Here is a 23,133-nt window from a genome sequence, read left to right on the forward strand (position 1 = left end):
GTACTTTTGAGGTTGAAAATCATAGGTGAATAAGAAGCAGTATGTGACTGGATTACCCTCTAGTACCTTAAAGATATACTGAGCATTAGGCAGTATGGCGTGAAACCTTTACAAGTTGAGTTATGCCAGCAAAAACAAATTTAAACTTTTGATTTACTAAGTGAAAGATATATAAAAAAAATTAGGAAATTTAATGGATGTTTACAGTTGTCAGTAAAATGTTTCTTATGACCCTGTGTAGAATTTAGTAAGAAGCTTTAATAATAGTATTTGGCGGGAAAAAAATCCATGACATTTATACTACTAAACAAGCCTTTAAGATTGTGACTATAAACTTGGACGCACTTAAGAGACATCTTTATGGAGAGTTTCTGTATTTAGTTTTTATAAAATTGACATTTTTCAAACTCTCAGCTTTAAATTGAGAAGTAATGGAAGAAAATAGAAAGTGCGGGAGTGAATGGACTGAAATGCAGCCTACCTTTTAAAAGCTGTGGTCACAGACTTTTTTTGTAATTCTTTTTAAATATAATAGTTTCATTGGAAGGCTATTTCCTGTTAAAATTCTAACAACTCTGTATCTGATCTACTGAACTGTAAGACCTCAAAGGTCTTGAAATTTCTTTCCTTTAAATACCATTGTCCTCAAAGAGTATTGTGTCAGGATGGAGGATTTTTCCAATAAACAAGAAGAGAAAAGGCTTTTATGGTCTAGTGTAGAGGTAGCTAGTATATTTTTGTAAGGTTTTCAGTTGAAAATGGTATGTGTTAGGTTCTTTACCGGTGTGTTAAAAGATTAGTTCCTTCAGTACAGTCCTTATAAATCTGTGCAATTTTAGACATTAATGACAAGCAAGATAGGAAGGCTGTAGCAGGTGTTTTTGAGAGCATAGTTCTGAGAGGGATGTGGGGGTTTATAAAGTATTGCCGCCTCTTTCTGAGTTTATAAGTGACAGGAAGTGAGAAAACTCACTTATTATCCCTAAATGGCATCTCTTATTGCCACAATTGGAAAGACAATTCTGCAGTAGAGGTACTGTTAGTCTCACACATAGGAGATATCTTATATTCTTGTCCTTCAGGAAAAAGCACAATGCCATGTAGTCTCTGGGGAAGGTGATTACTGGTATCAGGCATTTTCTCATACCAGTATGCAAGATTTACTCAATACTTATGATCCTTAGCTGTAGCTGTAGAAAGTTCATTAAATACTACATGCTATTTTGAAATTATTCTAGTTACTGTATATTTTCTTGGCAAGTCAAAAAAAAGGATAAGAAAACATACAGTGGGTATTTATAACTAGGCTTCTAAGAATCTCTTGTCTGTGCATTAGTGGTTGCTACTGATTGGTAATTATTTTTGTAATTTAAAAGTATTTTTACAACATCCATCATTCATAAAGCAAATCCATTTGACAGTGAGATTGATTGATAATCGGGCATGATGGCAGAAGAGGATTTTATACTGTTTGTGTGTATGTGGCAACGGCAGCAAAGTGGATTATTGAATATAGTAATCTATCTCCTACTCTGGTCTGGTGAGACCCTACCTGGAGTACTGTGTCCAGCTTTGGAGTCCTCAGCACAAGAAGGACGTAGACCTGTTGGAGTGGGTCCAGAGGAGGCCACAAAGATGATCAAAGATGCTGGGAGGGCTGGAGCCCCTCTGCTGGGAGGACAGGCTGAGAGAGCTGGGGGGGTTCAGCCTGGAGAAGAGAAGGCTCCGGGGAGACCTTCCAGCCCCTTCCAGTCCCTAGAGGGACTCCAGGAAAGCTGGGGAGGGACTGTTTACAAGGGCATGTAGTGATAGGATGAGGAGTAATGGCTTCAAGCTGGAAGAGGGGAGATTGAGATGAGATGTGAGGCAGAAATTCTTTGGTGTGAGGGTGGTGAGCCCCTGGCCCAGGGTGCCCAGAGAAGCTGTGGCTGCCCCATCCCTGGAGGGGTTCAAGGCCAGGTTGGACGGGGCTTGGAGCAACCTGGGCTGGTGGGAGGTGTCCCTGCCCGGGGCAGGGGGTGCCACTGGGTGGCCTTTAAGGTCCCTTCCAGTTTAAACCATTCTATGATACTAGGAATTTTTTTTCAGTCAGGCCTTAAACCATATCTAAAGAAGACAACATTGCACCAGGTTTATCAATTTTTTTTAACTTATTGAATATAATAGAATTACAGGCACCAAAAAAAGAATTCTGTGAGAAGAGACATGTAGAATCCTTCTTTTATCCCCACTAACTAAAGCCAGAAAAGGGAAAAAAAAAGAAAAAAAGCGCACTTGTGTAAAAACGCTTGTTTGCACACCTATGGTTTTAGTAACTGTAAAGACTAATAATAAGGTAGAGAAAGCCACTGACTTGTCACAGGTAGGATGCTTAATGTTTGTGTACTTGTCTAAGAATGGCTTGTCTATAAATGTAGAATCTTGGATATTGTACACCGTGGGATTCCATCTACGGGGTAACTAGCTGAGAGACGAAGATTACATAGGACTGTTTCACTCAAGAGCTACTCAGAAAATGGCCATTTCTTCTCTTCTGAATGTTATGAAATCATGTTATGCTTTATTCCTTTCTTCTGACATAACTCCTCAGGAGTTTCCTTGCAACTCCAGATGGCATGTTCCTCTTTTGAAGTCACTGCCTTTGACCAATAATGTTTGATTAGGTTCATGTAAATGAGAATTGTCTCCTTGTCTTTGAACATCTCTGACTAGTCCGAAATAGAGGAAATCTAAAAAAGCAGTGCTGATTCCTTTGCTTTATAGTCTCAACATTTCATTTTGTGTGACTCAAAGAATGGGGAGATGGCATGGATCATAGTTTTAAATTCTTGCATGTACATATGCCTAGAAAACAGGACTAAGCAATATAGTTTGAAAAACCCACAGATATTAAAAATAATAGCATATGCTATTTGTCAAAAACGTGCATTAGCTAATTTTTAGTGTAGGAAGATATCTAAGAGAGCTACATATCCAGTCCTTTTTCAAGGCTTTGGGCAGTATTGATGATTCAATGGCTGATGTAGCTGCATTGTGTTATTACAGCTTTAGACAGAAGGCACAGCTTTCTGTTTCATCCATACTGGGGGCTGTGTGTCTTCATTCCCACTGTGGGTTATATCTTATTCCCACTCTCTTTTTTGCTGTGTCTTATAATGGCAGAATTTGGGAGAAAAAACTGTGTTTGATACAGTTACAAATTTAATTATAGATACTGAGAATCTCTCTTTGAATTACATAAAGGAAAATGTGTTATGTATGTGGTGAATAATAACTGATGAATATAAAATTAACATTTAAATATAAGTTTATGACAACAGCAAATGTGGAAAGTCTGCAGGGGGAACATTACAAGATGTTTCTAATAAAACTTGTTTCAAAGTTATTTGTGGAACTCAAAATATTTTGTAAATACTACCCTCAAGAAGACTATTTTTTGTATGCATTAAATGTGGTCTTTTTTTTTTTCCTGGAACTGTATGGTATTCTTTTTGTAAAAGCTGTGTATGCTTCAGCAAAGTGTGGGAAACAGGTGAATATGAAAGGAGGTAAATTGGAAAATTTAAATAGAGATCTACAATACCTGCCTATTAGCAGAACCAAAAATGGGTTATGTTCTTTTATAACAGAATTTTTAATTTCATACTTTTCTTTTACCAATCTTTATTTTAAACAGTGATACAAATTTATGACAGAAAATTGGGTAAGTAGCTTTTACTGTGTCAGAGCAGAACTTGAGAAATTATAATTTTTAAATGGATTTCTTATGTAAGCTCTGTGTGGTTTCCAAATAAACTTTAAATATTCAGATGATATGGAGTCCAGAACAGTAGGAATTTCACATTGAATAGTATTATCTCAAGCTATTGCCATCGCTGTTGCTGCCTGCTGTGCGATTGCAGATGACATCTTCTGTGCTGTAAAGCGGCTGGGAACAGTTGTGCAACTAAAGATAGATAAAGGAAATCATTGTTAAGATACGGTTTGAAAGTGTAAGCTGAGTGATGAAAAATCTTGTCAATTCTCTCATCCCCTTTTAGTTTTACAAGGATGCTAGGGCAAAAAAGAGATATCTCCTGTAAGATAAGAAGCAGTATCAGAAAAAAGCTTCAATGATTTGGCTAGCTCTCTGTACACGTAGTGCTGCAGTTTGAAATATCCCTGTTTTCAAATCATGGGTACATTGACATCCTTTCTTTAAGGTAGTGCAAATGGTAATAATTATCTTTTATTGTCCTGGATATGGGTGGAATGAGAGCTGTTGGGGTAAAAAGCATATAATGTTAAAGTAAGTTTTCAAATATTTAGATTGGCTGTAAAGTAACAGTCCAGAAAACTGGATTGCTGTGGTGCTTGGATTGCACTTAGACAAAGCATTTTGTGCTGAAGTTTGGAATATTATATGTGGAAAAAATGTTGCTAAATGAATAAATGTATTAGGTGATAGTTTTTAAATATTTTATAGGTACAAGTTATTGTTTCAGTTCAAAATGTAAACAGTTATTTAAAAGTTATCTTGAAATATACTAATGGTAATATTTGAAGTATTTGGAAATATGTATCTCATTATACAAGAGCTAAAATTGTACCTTGGCATTAACTGAATGAAATTAATGACAGGTCATGTGTTCTTTAACTCTTGAATGAGTTTTTAAAGACTGAATTGTGTAGTTGAATGTGATTTGGTTTATACAAATCTTGGTGTAGAAATCAGTGATTTGAACAGCACAAAGTCAGTCTGCCAGTTTTTTTATCCACTGAAGAGGTTTGTTTACACATGTATGCTGGTTGTGATGAATAACAGAAGTTATGATACAACCAAAACATTTTTTCTGTAACAAATTGTGAAGTTAAATTATCATAATGACATTGAAGAGGTTTGGGGTTTTTTTTATTTTTTTTCTTCAGCTATTAGACACAAACTTGGTATTTAATTCTCTATCTCTGTCAAACCATTTATGTTAAAATTATTTGGGTTCATTTAATTAAGATTGTTATTTGTTAATTTCCAGTCTTCTAATCTGTTATATATTGCCTCATATTCTGGCCTTATCAGGTTGGAAATACTGGGAATGAAGACCTTCTACCCAAGTATACTTGATGTGACACCCTAAAATTGTTGGTTCCATTAAATATCTGCCAGTGCTCAAGTGGTAGATTCTGTTTAGGTTTAGATAACTTATTTTAGATTATTTCATACATAGTAGTGTGTGTATAAAAGCCTACCTCTGGATTTTATTGAAACCTTAATGGTTTGTTTTGTCTTTTTTCTGAAAATTTGCTCAAGTAGGTGCTATGGAGCTCGAAGACAGATCTCTTTGGATCTGCATTGTATAAAATGGTATACTGCCTAAGGATTCTTAGTTTACTTAGAGTTTGCATAAATGTATACAGGGCATTTGAAAACCCATGAAAGTTTAAAGTTCAGTTGGAAGTTTAATAAAGTGTGGTCAAACATTATGAGAAACCATGAAGTCTAACTTTAAACTTACTGCTTTAGCTCTGCGGTGATTTTCTTGAACACATATACTTTTTTTTTTTTTTTCCAAGGGGCCTAACAGCCTGGCTAATTAATTTTCCATTAGACTTCAGATGAAACTCAGGTGAAATGAAGTTTAAAACTGTATTCAGGTGTCACATCCCCCCTGTGCCCCCCAAGGTGTTCTGTGTAGCTGTAATAAAAAATTTTCCTGCCATTCTCCATGGTTGATGCTGTCGTGTGATATCTGAAACCTACCGAAGTCAAAACAAGAATCTGAAGTGTCATAGGGATATAAAGGAGTAACAGTACTGAGTGTTTATCAATAAATAAGTCTGTCAATGTTTACAGAGTTTCTAAAAATGCTGGAATGGGTTTGTATGCTGTAAACATGACCTAGTGGTGTCTTACCCAGTGTAATGAAGGACTCGTAATTTATATTTAAAAAGAATAGTGTCTGCGTCAGAAAGTGGGAGATGTCTGTTAGCTGTGTAACTACAGTATGTTAGGCTATGAAGTTAAATATTGTGATTTATACATATATAGAGGTATATTGTACATAAATTCAATAAAAATGCTCATACAAAAATCTGTTCAAGTTGTAGGTCCACGTAACTTTTACAAACTAGATGTCTGAGAATAAATGCTTGTTACAGTAAATAGAAGCATTGCAAACTAATCTTAGAAGTGCTGTGGAATTTCACATGTATATTTGTAGTGGAAGTTTTTTAAAATGATGTTTATTGAATTGTATCAGAATGAAGGAATACCCAATTTGAACTAAGTATCATTTTATGTGGGACTTCTATGAGCAGATTGCTTCCTTTTGATTGATACTGAAAAAGAAAACACTAAAAAAAAAAAAAAAAGTGTTCTTCAGTGGTAAACACTATATGAATTGAAAAAGGAAGAAGTATCTGTGGTATCAACTGGAATATTCCATAATGTTTTCTCAAATAGGCCTAATAGTTTTTGATGAAAATTGGTTCTTAATGTCAGGCTTGTTCAAAGTGGTGAATTGTTACAGTGAAGTTAAATTGCATTGATACTGTGGGTTAAAATAAGAGACTTGAGTAATACTTCTTTTTAAGCTACACTGCACATAGGTTAAGTTTCTTGAGTAGCTACCAAAAAGATTGACAGCTACATCATTTTAGTGGTGATGAATGGTCCTCCAATGTGTTTTGAAAACAACTAGGCCTATTACAAATAGGGACACACCAAGTTGCATCTGAAGCAGGTTCTCTAATATCATTTGTCTCAAAACATACAATATTTTACTGTAATAGTAAATAGAGATATGATGGGATGATACTTTTTATGCAGCATAATAACAAGTGTTAAATTAATTCTCCTATGCCAAAGAAATGGGTTATTACTATCTAAAATACTTTGACAGAATTCGGAGTTTCAAAATAGAGTTCTTCCCCCATATTATTGCAAGTACCACAGATTTTAAGAAATTGATTTGTTTAACAAAAATTGTTTTTTGCCGTCAGAGGGGGGCTGTTTCACACTGTCTATCAGGGAGCAGCAATGACTGGGTGCTCTTTGAGGGCTGGGAGAGAAGGGGGATGACCCGAATGGCAGGGAGGGACCTTGCCAGACGATGCCCATCCTGTTGCTCCCAAGGGAGGCAAGTGGGGCAGGCACCGGCATGAGTCCAGGTGACTGCTGCAAGTCCAGGTCATCAGGCAGTTAAAGCTATTTGTGCACCCAGAGCCCTCACACTGGTTGCACTAAATACCAGTAGAATTTCTGCTCAATTTGAATTAATTTATATCCTGATGTACTTATTTTTTCCTTCTGAAGAATATTTGTATTTTGCCTCTTCATATGATAGTCTTGTATTAGAGAAATACTTAGATTTTCATACAAAGAAATTACTATTGACCACCTGAAACAGTATTTGAAAACTGAATAATCAAATATTGCATTTTCCCCCATAAACCAAGACTGAAAGGAATAATTTCCTTGTTTTGACAAGTGAACTGAAGAAGTATGACACAGAAGTCTTACAGGAATGCATACATGAAAACTAGGCTGTCATGTTTACAAGGTTATTTTTTTCATATGATGAATTTTTCAAACAGTAAGTGGTCTGTAAACTATACTGATATTTTTCTGAGGAACACAAGCTTCTTTTGGCTATCCTGTAAGGAAAAGAGTTAGGAATAAATATACAGTTTTGATTGTGCAGCTATTTTATGAAAACTCTGAATCATTCCACGCTGTTATTATTTTTGCATTACATGTATCTATTTTACAGTACATTTTACACCAGTCATTGACTGTTCTGCAAGCATAGTTGAATAAAAGATGGGTTTGAGTTATAGGTATTGAATGGAGTTAGCATCACATTCTGTATAAACAGATATCTCTGAAGAGAAAAAGGAATGGATTTGGGTGATCATGTCTGAATGTAAGTAGTATCACACATGAGCGAACAACTGTATTTTCAGTATTCCTTTTATCTCGATTCTGTAAAGTGCTGTTTAATGTTTTTCCGTTAGTTGCAGAACCTTCCCAATTGGCCTCCTTGTTTTTTGCCAGAGCAACTGACAAGTATTTTAGCATGTGGGAGAGTACTTTTTAACTTCTGCTTTTAATTACAGTGTCTTTAATTGCAATTAACATCTGTTAAGATACGTGTAAGTCTTATATTCAAAGACTGTTCTTCCCTTCATGTATTATGTGATGTTTTGGTTTACTTCAAAACTTTTTAACCAGAAGGGTGACTGGGTTTCAGGTACATTCCAAAATGTTGAAAGTCTTTGAATTGTTATTTGCAAAGGGGTATTCTGTACCTTCCGAGAATTTAAGGAAATGATATATCCAGGAAATGTTTCATAGTATTGCGTTGTTAATTACGATGTGCAAGACAGTAGGCTTTAAAGGACCTTCATGTTTGTTCTAACTTTCTTTTGAAAGGACAAAACCAGAATCAATAGTGTAATTTCTGCTAAAGAAATTCGCAGTTCTGCTACTTGTAGGTCTGCACTCATATTTGACCAAAAACTGTCACCTTGACCTTGCATCTTAATCTGATGTTCTTTTGGAGCATGTGTCTTTTACACTGCTCACTTAGATTCTAAGTCTCAATCTACTTTTCTAGTAATGCCTCTAGGTAAACTTCCAACCAACACTGTAATTGCTTCATAAAAGAGTATTGCTTGTAAGAAAAATAGTGTATTTATTAATTCATTTTTGTTGCCCAAACATTGTGTGTATCTGAATAGTTATGTTTGTTCCTCATGTTACTATTGCAATATGAATAGTATTATTAAATACTGACAGTGAACTGTTTCTGAACAATATGCTGTTAATTTCAGACTTTAGTCAGTTAGAAGAGGCCCAGCTAAAAAATAAAATTACAAATCAGAAAATTGGTTCTGTTTTACCTCAAACCAGGACAATAAGGACTACGAAGATGACGAGAGGGACTGGAACACCTCTCTTATGAAGAAAGACTGAGGGATTTGGGTCTCTTCAGTTTAGAAAAAATATGCCTGAGGGGGGAATCTCATCAACACTTACAAATACTGAAAGGGTGGGTGTCAGGAGGATGGGGCCAGGCTCTTTTCAGTGGTGCCCAGGGACAGGACAAGGGGTAACGGGCACAAACTTGAGCATGGGAAGTTCCACCTCAACATGAGGAGGAACTTCTTTGCTGTGAGGGTGGCAGAGCCCTGGCACAGGCTGCCCAGAGAGGTGGGGGAGTCTCCAACTCTGGGGACATTCCAAACCCACCTGGAGACACCGTCCTGTCCAACAGCTCTGGGTGACCCTGCTCTGGCAGGGGTTTGGACTGGATGATCTCCAGAGGTCCCTTCTAACCCTATGATTCTATAATTCTATGGATAGTAGACATGAATTATACTGGTTATTAATAAGTTTCCACTTTTGTAATTTTTTCTTTAACTTCAGTAGCAAGCCATCACTGGTTCTAAAATCAACTTCATTATTTCTCAAAAAAGAGAATGCAGAAAGAAAAGAAAACAGGAGAAAACAACTGCAGTAGTGTTTTGCTTCTGATATAAAGATTCCTGGGATTTAGTGTCTTAGTTTGAGTATGCCAGTGGTTTTGACTTGTGTTTTGGCAAAGTATTTGTTGAGTAAAATGTGTACAAGGCAAGATGACACCTGTTTTCTGGTAAATTGTAGTGGTTTGGTCTGGATTTTTATGTTCTAGTTATTTGCAATGATGTGCTTAATTTCCAGAAAGCAGTTACTCCTTGGACAGAAATTAGAAGCACACATAAAATAAGTTTACCCTCTAATGTATTTATTTTTATAGTTTCCAGTTATAATAGTGAGAATTTTCTTTCTAAATCTTAAAAAAAAAAAATAAAAATTAAGAAAGCTACTACTCTGATTAAGGTGAAAGAACTGGGTTTTTTAAACCAAAAAATGCAAAATATTATTAAATGTATCTCTGCTTTTATTTTACAAGTACCCTTTCTGTAGCACTCTGCTCAGAAGGGTGCACAAGGTTTACTTTTCAACACTGATTTTATAGTTTCCTACCTAAGTATTTACAAGGAACAAAATGTTGTATGTTTTCATACTTCGACTTTATTATTTAATCACTTTTATTTATCTATTTTACAGCTTCTGAAAATGGAATGGGGAGGAGAGTATTCACTTGATTCGTCCAATTTAGACTGTTTGTTAAGTGTCCTTCCTGGAGAATTGGAGTTTCAACAAGTCCTTGGTGATCTTGATGAAAAAATAAAGAAGAACTCTTCTAGGTAAACAGTACTGTGTTTATATCCAAAATATTAGTGAAAGTCATTACATTTAGGAAGTACATCTTTTCTTTTCTTTCTTTTCTAGTTGTAGGTTAAAATTCTGATAATTACTTCAGTAGGAATTTAGCTTAACCACTTGAGCATTTAACAGATTTTTAATGGCATATAATTTTTGTGCTATAGACTTTCTCTGTATAGTATTTTTAACAGTTGAGTCATCTTAATCTTAGGAATTATTGCAGTAGGTGTGATAGTGGAGGAAGAAAATATGTATTCCCATGACAGTTGTATTTCCTACAGCTATGAGATAGAATTTTTATTCACTAAAAGAGCCACAGAATTATATAAAAAAAAAAAGCAAAATTGAACTCAGTATATTCTTCAAGCATTTCTAATAGAAGTAGAAAAGGCAAATAAGTTACTATATATAATCTTTCTCATATAAAATATCATTTTATCTATTTCAGTTAAAACTGTTATGCTGCAATGCAAGATTTCCTAACCAGAATTTGTTTGGTAATATATTTCATTGTCGACTTCTTTTAACATACTGGTTTCCAAAAATCAATGCTATAGAAACAGTGGAGTACTGAAAGCATTCTTTTTGATGCAGATTTTTTGCATGACTACAAAAAAAATAAGCTCAAAGTTTTGTGCCTTATTTGAAAAATGGTGGCAGATTTTGTGGCTAAACTCTTTAGTACCTTTAAAATACTTTGATCTGTGAAAGATGTGTGTAAGTGAATAAACTAGTTGCCCCTTTAAAATATGAATGTACATTCCGAGATATAACAAGTAGCATAATTTTGTATTAAATTTTGAAAATGCTTGCCTTTGGATAACAGTGCATGGTATATAGTTGTAAGATTTCAAACAATGCCCTTCGTGACATCAGTTTTAAGATTCTGTAATTTTAATGAAGCTCACATTTGTGAGAGGTCTTTGTCTGCTCCCAAACAGCTTCCTGAAGAATGGAGATAAGCCATTGCTCTATCTCACTGAAAACTGATTTAGATCAGTTCTGAATTATTGTCATATTGCTTCTGCCAGGCTGAGAGATTTTTCAGGCTTTTTATTTATATTACTCTTATCTCACATTTTGAACTTCTTAATTTGAAAATTTACTGTTTACAAATGTGTTTGCAATAGTAATAATCCCAGGGTAGCAATGACAGGGAAGATCTGGGAAGTACGCCGTCGTGGACCATTGCATAGCGCAATTTCATATTACAATTTTCCAGCTGTTGGCATCAGTGAAATGTATAGATACTTACTTACAGTTTAGTTGAAGCCATAACACAGTTATAGGTACTCAAGTTTTGAGTTGCTACAGTCTTGTATATCTGGGAAGAAACAGCATCAGCATTTTTGGCAGGTGGTGTCACCTCTTCAGCTACCAAATAAAAGTGAGTTAGTTGTCATTATGCAGAGCCAGCCTGAGACTTAGAAAGATTATTATCAAGATGAGTCTTTGGAATGCATGCTTTACCACTGTCTTTGTTTTTAATGTATGTAAAATGTATGCTGCTCATTGAGAAAACTTCTGACTGTGGTAAAGCAGGCCAGCTGTTTTTTCCTTTTAATGGCATTTTGTGTCAGTTAACATTTTATATTACATTTTACATGAACAATATCACAGGATTAGGGTGTGGTACACAGCAACACATGTCAGGAAAAGCTTTGTGTTTCTGCTGAATTGACACATGAGCTAGTTTTTAAACTAATTTTCACAAGGAAAATCAGAAAGTAGCCCTGTAGTTACCAGGTGATATTTTGCTCCTGTAATATGTCAGTTTCAGAAATGGAGGGGAGTTTAAAAGAAGATGGACAGCAGCTGATGTGACTTTTAAATTAAAAAGAGTCCTTTTATTGCTAATATATTAGAGGTAGTGTGGAATGAAATCATTTTCAAGTTACCATTGATCTTTGTAAGTGGTATGATAAGAGCAGCTCTATGCGCTACAGTGATACAATTGGAATACAATCCATTTTTCATCAGATAGATTTATGATTTTATTATACCACAGAGAATAAACATAATAGTATACAGCATATATATATTTTTAAAAATAAAACATTGTGTAAAAAATTATGATCCAAAAGTGTGTAAATCACTTGAATGCTCATTTATTGCCTTCCAACTGAATAGCTTTTATAAAATTGTGTGACACGACAAATCAGATATGCTTTCCAGTAGTTGAATTACCGTCAGTATTTTTGTATTGTACCATTTCTATTTGGTTCTATAACAAAAAAAAAAAAAAAGAAAAGGCCATCTGTACGAAATTGTTTTATTTGTAAGTTTTATGGGAGTAAGTGGTTCATTCATTCACTATTATATAACAGACCTCTTATTACACTTGAATGTTAACTTTATTTTTACAGCAGTTTATAGAAGTAGGTGAATATGAACTCTCAAAACTACTGTCATTGCTGGCCAGTTTTATGTGCAGTGATAGTCTTGGGTTATTGTAAACCATGAATTTGTATTCATAATTTCATCAGGACGGCCATTTGTCTTCAGTCTTTCCCCTCGCATTTACTTTGACTTTCACTGTTTATCAAAACCAAGTCTTGGCATTTTTTTTTCCTAATTGGAGGATTAAGAATAAGTAAGAGTTAATTTTTGAGCAATCTGTAGAACTAAACTTTCAGCTGAAGTTTAATACTTCTAAGCAGAAAATAAGGTACAGAGCTTGAAAAGGAGGTTATCATGCAAAACTTGAAAGTGATTGTAAGCAGGAAATCTCTTCAGCAGTTATTTTGTGTGTGTATGTGTATTCAGTTCTTTCTTCAGTGAGTGATTGGCTGCCTTTTAGTGGGGATAAAGTGACAATAGATTTTATGAGGCTGTAGGACAGTGTGAAGTATTCTAGGTCTTCTTCAAGACCACAATTACTCAAAATTCAATAAAATTATTTGTTAGTAATTGTATCTCCACAAAACCCTGGAGAACAGATCTTGTGAGCCTTTTCACAAAGGCTTAATTTGACTTCAATCTGATGAACTTCAACCTGACCTTCTGTCTAATTAACAGTAATTCAGTCATTTGGGATTTTGGTGAATGTATTTTTTGAAGGCCTCCAGTGAGGTCAATACTAGTAAGTGCTTATAGCATTGCATCTTGTCCCGTATCTGTTCAATGTAAATTGTAATCATTATTTGAGCAATTAACAAGATCCTTAACTTGCGAATAATAGGACGATATGGAAAGTACCTCAATAAGTATGTTAGTATGACACTTTCCATATACCTGAACCTGAAAGTGCACAAGTCCATGGGACCTGATGGGATACACCCACGGGTACTAAGGGAACTGGCGGATGAGGTTGCTAAACCACTCTCTATTATATTCCAAAAGTCATGGCAGTTGTGAAGTCCCCACTGCCTGGAAAAGGGGAAACATAATCCCCATCTTCAAAAAGGGAAAGAAGGAGGAACCGGGGAACTATAGGCCAGTCAGTCTCACCTCCGTGCCTGGTAAGATTATGGAGCAGATCCTCCTGGAGTCACTGCTGAGGCAGAAGAATAACGAAGAGGTGATTGGGTACAATCAACAGGGCTTCACCAAGGGCAAATCGTGCCTGACAAACCTGATGGCCTTCTATGAGACGGTCACAACATCAATAGACAAGGGGAGAGCAACTGATGTCATTTACCTGGAGCTGAGCAAAGCCTTTGACACTGTCCCGCATGACATCCTGGTCTCCAAGCTGGTAAAATATGGGATTGATGGACTGACAATTCAGTGGTGTCGTGGTTTAGCCTCAGATGGCAACAAAGAACCACGTGCCGCTCGCACGTGCCTTCCTAATACAGGAAGGATCGTAAGAAAAGGCAAGACTCTTGGGTTGGGACAAAGGCAGTTTAACAGAACAGCAAAGGGGAACAGGCAAACAACAACAATAACAACACGGATAGGGGAATATACAAACGCGATTACGGAACCGCCGCTCCCCGCCGCTCACCGACCGGCCGGACCGGGACGCCCCAGCCCGCTTTTAAGCAGCAACTTCCTGCCCCCTCCCCCGGCAGCTCAGGGTGGGCATGGCTCACATGGCATGGAATACCAGGGAAAATTAACCCTATCCCCACCGGAACCAGGACAAGTGGATAAAGAACTGGCTTGACGGCCACACCCAAAGAGTGGCTGTCAATGGGTCCATGTCCAAGTGGAGGCCAGTGACAAGTGGAGTCCCTCAAGGATCAGTACCGGGACCGGTCTTGTTTAACGTCTTTGTGAGCGACATGAACGGTGGCGTAGAGTGCACCCTCAGCACGTTTGCCGACGACACCAAGCTGTGTGGGGCGGCTGACACGCTGGAGGGAAGGGATGCCATCCAGAGGGACCTTGACAGGCTGGAGAGGTGGGCCCATGCCAACCTCATGAAGTTCAGCAAGACCAAGTGCAAAGTCCTCCTTGCAATCCCAAGCACCGATATGGGCTGGGCAGTGACTGGCTTGAGAGCAGCCCTGAAGAAAAGGACTTGGGGGGGCTGGTGGACGAGAGCCGTCGATGTGCACTAGCAACATGAGCCGTCAGTGTGCACTGGCAGCCCACAAAGCCAATCGTATCCTGGGCTGCATCAGGAGAAGCATGGCCAGCAGGTCGAGGGAGGTGATTCTGCCCCTCTACTCCACTCTTGCGAGACCCCACCTGGAGTACTGCTTCCAGTTCTGGAGCCCCTACTACAAGGGAGATATGGACGTGCTGGAACGTGTCCAGAGAAGGGCCACGAGGATGATCAGAGGGCTGGAGCACCTCTCCTATGAGGACGGACTGAGAGAGTTTGGGTTGTTCAGTGTGGAGAAAAGAAGGCTCTGAGGACATCTTATAGTGGCCTACCAGTATCTTAAGGGGGCCTACAAGAAAGCTGGGGAGGGACTTTTTAGGATGTCGGATGATGGTAGGACTAGAGGGAATGGATTAAAACTAGAGATGGGCTGATTCAGACTGGACGTTAGGAAGAAGTTCTTCACCATGAGGGTGGTGAGACACTGGCACAGGTTGCCCAGAGAGGTGGTGGAAGCCCCATCCCTGGAAGTTTTTAAGGCCAGGCTGGATGGGGCTCTGCGCAACCTGATGTAGTGGGAGGTGTCCCTGCCCAGGGCAGGGTGGTTGGAACTAGATAATCTTGAAGGTCCCTTCCAACCCTGACAATTCTATGGTTCTATGATATCTACAGAACCTGTAATTGGGTCTTTGACTGCACTGTGAAGTGCCCCAGTGCATTTCATAGGAGAATAAACGAGACAATGGTTTTTTAGCCATTGTTTTTCACTATCATGTTTTGGTCAATGGAGTTGAAAGACTCCTATGTTTCGCTTCCAGTCTTTTGAAATAACTTATCAGGGCAAAGCTTAGGTCTTGTGGACTGAAATATCTCAAGTCTTTAAAACAAGAGGTATGCAGTGCTTCAGGTAAAACTGACAGTGCTGATATGTTTTTTCTTGCTGAGGTGCAGCAGCCGTCACTATTCTATTTCTTTCTGGTTTCAGTGGTACAGTTACTTTACAGTTTTGGTGGATATGTTTTGTAAGTAGCTAAATTAGAGATATGAAGTATCTTACAAAGTCCTTGAAGCTGGGTCTGCATTTTTATTTTACATCTTCAGGTCTAAGGTTACTGTATGAAGAATTTGAGGAAGTGAATTTTTTCAAGGCTTTCAGCTTTGTAATAAGCCTGTAACTTTGAGGCTTGTACTTTAAATAATTGGTGGTTTTAAAAACAAGTATCCAGACGTATTTGTCTTAACAGCATTTTCTAAAGAGATAAAGATTTTGTAGTTAGTTTTTCCATTAGTTTCGTATTCTGCTTACAAAATAGTGTTTAACTTCATTTTTATCGGTCTCATTTTATTTTGAATAAAACTTGGATACAGAATACGAATAAGAGAATAGTATAGTCAAACTATGTAAGAAAAGTTAACATACACACAAATATGAGGTGGTAACAAAATCTATATTATTAGCGGTAGCAGCTTTACTTTCTAGCTTTCTCTTCTGCTGTCGAGGTTACCCTTGTAAAGAACATAAAGTACAAGAAGGAATTTTCATCTGATTGCGCAGCTGGGTTAGTGAGAGTAAGAAAATGGACATGCCAGAAAGAATAAGCTGATGATCAGATAGACTAGAATGGAACAGCATAAACATTATAGGCCTGGAACTACAATAATCTCATTTTTTACAGAATTTTAGAAATCCTGTTGTACCATGAATTTTACTGTAGGTTATCATAAGTATTGCAGGAACACACAAGATGATAAATAGCCATTTTTGGTAAAACCTCTTGTTTCTTTTCAAGATAAAGATATCAAAACATTCTTTGCATGAATCTTCATGGTTTTTTTTCAGTCAGATTGTATCTAGTTGTTTATAAGTTACTATCAAATAAATTATTTATATTTATGGTTAAGTTGCTGTTTATTAACCGACAGTAGTGCTGAGGCATCAGCAATGACCTCATGAAATTGTTGGTAGATTGTGGGAAATTTTCTTAATACTTCCTTTTTGGCAGGTCAGCTTTCCAGAAATAGAACAAAATGTTTGTTTCTACATGGGAGAAAGTGTAACAAGGAAAATGCCTGTGGGAATTGTACTGGTAAAAGCCTCTCTCAAAGATTTCTTACTACTTGAAGTGTAGCGCAGGTCCTCTGTCAGCACAGGTTTCCAAATGATATGACTGATTTTGTTTAAAATGTCCCGTGCCTTTACCAGTCAAGCTTTTTAATGAATATGCATAATAATAACAAAGTAATACTATGTTGATGCTTCTATCCTCAAAAAACAGTGGAAACAATTATTTCATTTTGTTCATTTCATTCAGTCTGTTGTTATTATTAAAAGACAAGTAAATGCTGATTCTAAAAGCAGATCTCAATGAATATGAGGATCTTAAGCATAAGTAACATGAAGTTTAACGATAATTTCACTTTATAGCTTAGCAGTTTAATTTAACCAATCTCATTGCCATTTTATGGCTGTTCCATATGCTATATGAAATAAATTGAAACAGTGCTTGTTAGAAATTGAAAGGAGTTAGGAGATCATCTTTCAACTTACTCATGGTAATCGTAGGCAATGGAAAATGATATATGGAGACAGCAACCCTCATTTTGATACTGTGCTTTTCAAAATAATGTGTCAGTATGACAGTGCTTACACTATCAGTTCCATTATAGTACCTGGTTTGTAACCGTTTGTCCATTGATGCAGCCACTTAAAAAGCAGTCTTTCCATATGATTAAGTTATTCCTAAAAACTGTCATTAACTTAATAAATAAGAGTACCTAGGAGTTCTCAAATTGAGACTGTTTCTCTACAGTGGGAATACTTACCAAATGGTATTGACTACGCCAGAAAAGCACTCCAGTGTGGACACGATAACATAACAGAACTTTGCTTAGTGCATGAAAAAAACAAACAAAAAAAAAAACAAACCAAAAAATAAAAACAACCCACGCTCACCTGTAAAAATGAGAAGCTATTTCAGTGAAATAGTCTTCACCGGCATAATGGCGTACCAGTGGTACTAACTAGAAGTATTAATGTGCCCACAAAGGCTGAAGATACTCTTTGTGTGGGACTAAGGATATTTTTCTTGAAAATTCAGTCAATTTTACAAAAATCCATATGAGCATAACCATCAGATTTCTTTGTTACAGAGAAAGGTTATTTTTTTCTTTGAGCTTTTATATACCACTCCTTGTTTAGTAGTTTGGTGACTATTTTTTTCTGCTTGTGTCTGAATAATTCCACAGGTTCAAAGAAAAGTGGAATTATCTGTGGAAGAAAAAATTGAGGGATGTTAAATACTAGGACACTGTCTGATTTAAGTACTTGTGTCACAAACTGGTTTTTTTTGGTTTTTTGTGTTTGGTTTTTTTTTTAATTCTTCTTTGGCATCTCCTAATGACCACTGTCAGAGACATGGGGACCTTCCACCTGACCAGGAACAGCTACTTAATGTAGTACCAGCAGGCTAATTGCCAACAGAAGAATTAAGCACCTTCTGGTTAGATTCAGCAATGTCTCAACATTGGTACCCGATCACTTAAAACATGAATTGTACGCCTCACCTTATCATTAAAGTTTAGAGTTTCAGAGGATGTTTCTGAAAACATACGTATGGAGCACAGAAACAGTTAACTATAGTAAAGAGGGAAAAAGCATTAGGCACTGAACTACGTCTGATTTCCCTGTTGTGCTCCAGATCTTGTGTTCCTCATTTAAATAGGGTTGCATGGTTGTATTTTTCTATTGACTGCATGTGATTTTAAGACCATTTATGCTCTCATCGTATGTGTATAGTGTCAGTTGACATCATCTGGGTTGATGCCACAATTTGTTCAACAAAACGAGCTTATTTCCTGCACTAAACTTACTAAAATATATTTGCGGTTAAACCTTAATGAAAAAATATTATTTTGGGGAAAAAAGGAATTTAGCACTTTATGTGGCTTTTTGTAGTTGTACTTTTAAGAATCAAATTAATTAAATACATTAAGCACATTTTCCACACCAAAATGTATATTTTGTTTACAGTTTTTAAAACGGCAGCAAGTTTCCATTTTGTAAAAGGAAATCAAATCTCATTCTCCTTATGTCGATGTGAAATTATAGTTTTAAATACTAGCCTACATAGTGAGAATAAATTTAATCCTATTTGGCAGAAGTCTTTTCATTAAAATGCTTGCTTTCTAAACTCAGATAATACAGATTAAATTTTTTTTTTCAGTGGTAACCACATTCCTAAATATTTCATTTAATGATGAAATTAATGTAAAGGAATAAGTATCTATAATTAACTATGTTCATGTAGTACTAAATGTTGACAAAAATCTTAAAAGAAATAGCAATGTTGAGACCATGTTTACCTACAGTATGTTGTAAGTACACACGATGAAAATACTTTTATTTAATGAGAAACAGTGTTAATCGTAATTCAGTGTTTACTTTATTGGAATAAAAGGATTAAATAAAATGAACAGAAGACCTATCATGATTTGTACCTACAGGGAGGGCCACTGAAATACATACACCTAATCCCCTTATCAGTGTTGGGACAAATTTCCAAAATAACTGGTCTTGAGAAGGCTGTAGCCTATTCTTAGCTTGTAGTTTATTGGCTGGCACACAGACTCCTGTGTCAAAGATGAGTGTAACAACTGGTTCCTATTGAAGCAGATTGGCACAGACTAACAACAGTAGTCCCTTTTACAATGCACAATGCTGTAATCTATTGGGTATGATTGAATGGGGCACATCAGCACACCACAGTAAAAGCCTTTGGTAGTGTCCCAGGAGTCAAGGTGTATGAACAAGGCATTCGGTTTCATAGTCCTCAGAACAGGTTTCAGAAGTTAAAAAGATACACACCAATCTTTTGTCAAGTTTAGAATTGGTATTCATGGCTGGACTATCCCATCAGGAACCTGAGTGGGCCACAGCCAGAGAGCGATTGTTTTTCATGGAGGTGCTTTGTGCTCCTGTTAAGGTCCTTTGATGGTGGGAACTTCATTTTTAACTCAGCACACTCAGGAAAGTCTTAAGACTTTTGCATCAATTTTTTACTATTTTACAGGCCACCCATGTATTCATAAGTTTTAAATTTTTTTATGTATTTTAACATTAGTTGTTGTTAGTGAATTTGTTTTCTGGTAATGCAGCTGTAAAATGTGGTGACTTCAATTTGATAGAGTAGATAGACATTGAATGGTTTACCACATGTCTTTTAAGCATAAAACAAGTGTATCTGTAATTCTTAATGAGTACAGTTAAATATGGGAAAATAAGCTGTTCAAAATGATCTACTTATTTTGATGACTTTTTTTTAGAAGCTGTATAGTCATAGTTTTGGAAACAATTTGTGTATTTTTTTTCTGACATTCAGAACGCTACGGCTCTGCACTTACATTCTTATGATCGTCCTTGCATTCTATAATTATAGTTGATGCAGTTTTCATATTCAGCTTGTTATGATTTAGTACTGTATTTTAAAGAAATAAAAGGCACAAAGCAAAACCTACCATAGATGATAAGTCTTGACGGCATTCTTAGAAAAAATATACTTCTCTCTTTTGTGCTTGTTTTAGGTAACTTAAAAATAAAAGGAAAACACAACTACTCTTTATCTCTGAACTTAATTTAGTGTGATCACTTGCTTATTTTTTTTCAACTATTTTTTTAAAATGTCAATTCAAACTAACAGACTCAGTTCCCAACAGCGTGGATGACACTGATTTACTTTATTGCTGTTGATCAGAATGAGACAGCTAGTAGGAATTTAAGGTACGTTGCATAACATCTGTAAAAGAATGAAATGCAAATCATGCAATAAAGGAGAAAATCCAGTAGAAAATCAAATAAATACTTCTCCTCCATCCTGAAAACAGTACCGCAGGCAGAATTAAATAACAAAGTATAGTCAGTGGGTGATATGCACAATAGTCTTTCATCAGTGATTTCTTATTACAAATAGATACAGGTTAGTAGTTTACATTTTTTAAATTTTTTTTTAAAAAAAATCATATTCAAAGCAGATTATATTTTTCATAAATTTAAATAAATAATCTTTAATAAAAATACTTTCCTCCAAAAAGATGCCATTTCATGGAAAATTAATCTTTCCACATAGAGAAGTTATGCAGAAAACAGTTAAAAATGTTATCAGTGGTCACTAATTTAAAAAAAAAATTGGTTTTCCGCATTTTTTTGAAAAGTGGAGGTCTTTAATTTTGTATTTTTGTCACGGCTTGTAATCCACTTAAAGATTTGATTTGTTTTCCAGTTTCTTTATTTTCCTCTCCTCTTGTTCTCCTTTTCTCCTCTGCCTGTCGTCTTTTCTAATTTTCTTCTCTTGTCTTCTTTTGCCAAAACTAGTTAAGTTTGAAAATGTTAAGAGAGCAGTTAAACAGTCATACTTCCTGTCTATAAAATAAAGAGGCAAGTGGCAGTATAATTGGCAAGTGTGTTGTTTGGTTGGTGTCATGAAAATAGAAAGTAGTGTTACAATCAAAAGTAATATTATTTATCCAAATAAGTAATATTGAATATTATTAACTCAAAACAGGAAGTAATAACACAATCAAAAGTATCTGACATTGAAATAGCTGTAAAGAGATGAGTTTCATCTAATCCTGTAACTCTACAGAGATAGAAAGAACTAACTTTTAATTTGTGTTAAACCTTGCATCCCTTATCAGCTGTGAGAACATGTGAGATAACTAGTGTACTTGAAAATAAAATTCAAATTGTAGTGAGAATCACTTATTGAGTCTTATTGTTGGCTCTGTTTGTATTAAACCTAGATCTGCCTAGATCTGGTCAATACTACTTTTCTAAGTGAAACTAAAATATTAAGCATTGCTTTTTAAAAAAAGTAGTTCTGAAATACTGAAAAGGTGTTTCTTTAGGAAAAGGTATAGACTTAGATTGTTTCTGGATTTTTCTTTTTTGTTGTTTTCCTGTAAGGGTCCACACAAATAGAAATAAAATAATTTTGGATATTCCTTTGTTCTTGTGATTTTTTGCAACTGAAATCCCTGTAATAACCAGCCACATCTGATTTCATAAACAGGATTATGATTTTAGATGAATGTTGAGGAGTGGATCAGTTCCTTGAAAACAAACTCTTTTTTCTTTGAAATTTTCTAATGACAAAAACAAAGAAAAGATCCGCTTTCTCAGCACAACTGACTGTAAAATTCTTTTCAGCATTTTCTGCGATGTCAGTGGGTCTTCATGAAGTCATTAGTATATGTTATGTATTATAAAACAACCGCTGATTGCTAAAGGAGCAAAATGACACATTCACCTTGGAATATGGTAGTTGATTCAGTTTATATTCCCTGCCTTAGCTAATTAAACACCAAGGACCAGATCTTAGGTTAGATAATGTCTTATTCAGTAACTACTTTATTAAAAAGTGCAAGATTGTTTGAGAAGTGAGGCAGCACTTACTGAGGACAGTACACTCTGGCCTGGAGGAAATTTATTTTAGCTCTCTCTTGACTGTATTTAAATGTTAATCCTGCAAATTCAGCCCTTATTTTGTAAGAGTAATTTAATCTATGAAGAAAAATGACTAGTGTCACATTAATATGAAGTAGTTTTTCGTTTCAAAATATGGAATATATAAAATGCTTTTATCTCCAAGTAATGAAAAAAATCCTGTGTTTTTGTTTTTTTAGCATAGAACAGTGTCTTAAAGACCTGCAATCAGAAGTAAATGAGATATGTACTGATCAAATGCTACAAAGCACAACTGACTGCCTGCAGTGGCTGAACGGCTGCAATTTTAGTTCTCTCAGACCTTCTTCTACACACCATGGACAGCTGATGGAGTTCCTTAGGACCCTGGTAAAAATTGTTTACTAATTGTTTACTACTATTTTAATGTTTGGGAAGCTTGGTTATACGATGGATAGGTTGGGGTTTTCTTGAGGTTAATTAGTTTTCTCATTTCAGTCTTCATTGTGGTGAAGGTAGTTCAGAAATTTTATTATACGGCTTAGTACTGTTTTTATGTCTGCAGTAGGGGTTATGTTTCCTTTTGATCGTGCCTGAAATAGCCAAACTTGGGACAAAATCTTTTCATGATCCTACCACAAGTTCAGCACTGTTAGGACTGTTTTATGAACACATGTTGGTAAAAAACATCTGAATTTACTATCTACTCCGAGGATGTTACTGTTACCACTTGTTCTTCACTTATGTATGTGAATTTTATTTATCTAATACAGATTATTGTCCTTTATGCATTATTTAAGCATTAACTTCCTATCTACTTTTTCTAATTAGAACTGTGGGAGCTACATCCATTGTCCTGGCAAGTTGTACAACTACACATAACCAGAAATAAAATTTCACTTCAACAAAAAATTCCATCATTTTAGAAGGCAT

At 35.9% G+C, this 23,133-nt stretch overlaps 1 protein-coding gene across 13 annotated transcripts in view; it reads left to right on the forward strand.

The window, feature by feature from the left end:
* Positions 1-23,133, forward strand: part of KIAA0825 (KIAA0825 ortholog) — a 259,650-nt gene that overhangs the window by 24,605 nt on the left and 211,912 nt on the right. For 12 of the 13 annotated variants that reach the window (XM_063319271.1, XM_063319272.1, XM_063319270.1 and 9 more), the window contains 2 exons: positions 10,091-10,230; positions 22,422-22,590. In XM_063319271.1, coding sequence (XP_063175341.1) covers positions 10,100-10,230; positions 22,422-22,590 — 300 coding nt within the window. In that variant the 5' untranslated portion in view covers positions 10,091-10,099. Of the gene's footprint in view, positions 1-10,090; positions 10,231-22,421; positions 22,591-23,133 lie in introns of those variants that run through there. The other variant, XM_063319282.1, reaches the window with a different exon arrangement.

The sequence above is a fragment of the Chroicocephalus ridibundus genome, chromosome Z, assembly GCF_963924245.1.
Source record: "Chroicocephalus ridibundus chromosome Z, bChrRid1.1, whole genome shotgun sequence".
NCBI classification, from domain to species: Eukaryota; Metazoa; Chordata; class Aves; order Charadriiformes; family Laridae; genus Chroicocephalus; species Chroicocephalus ridibundus.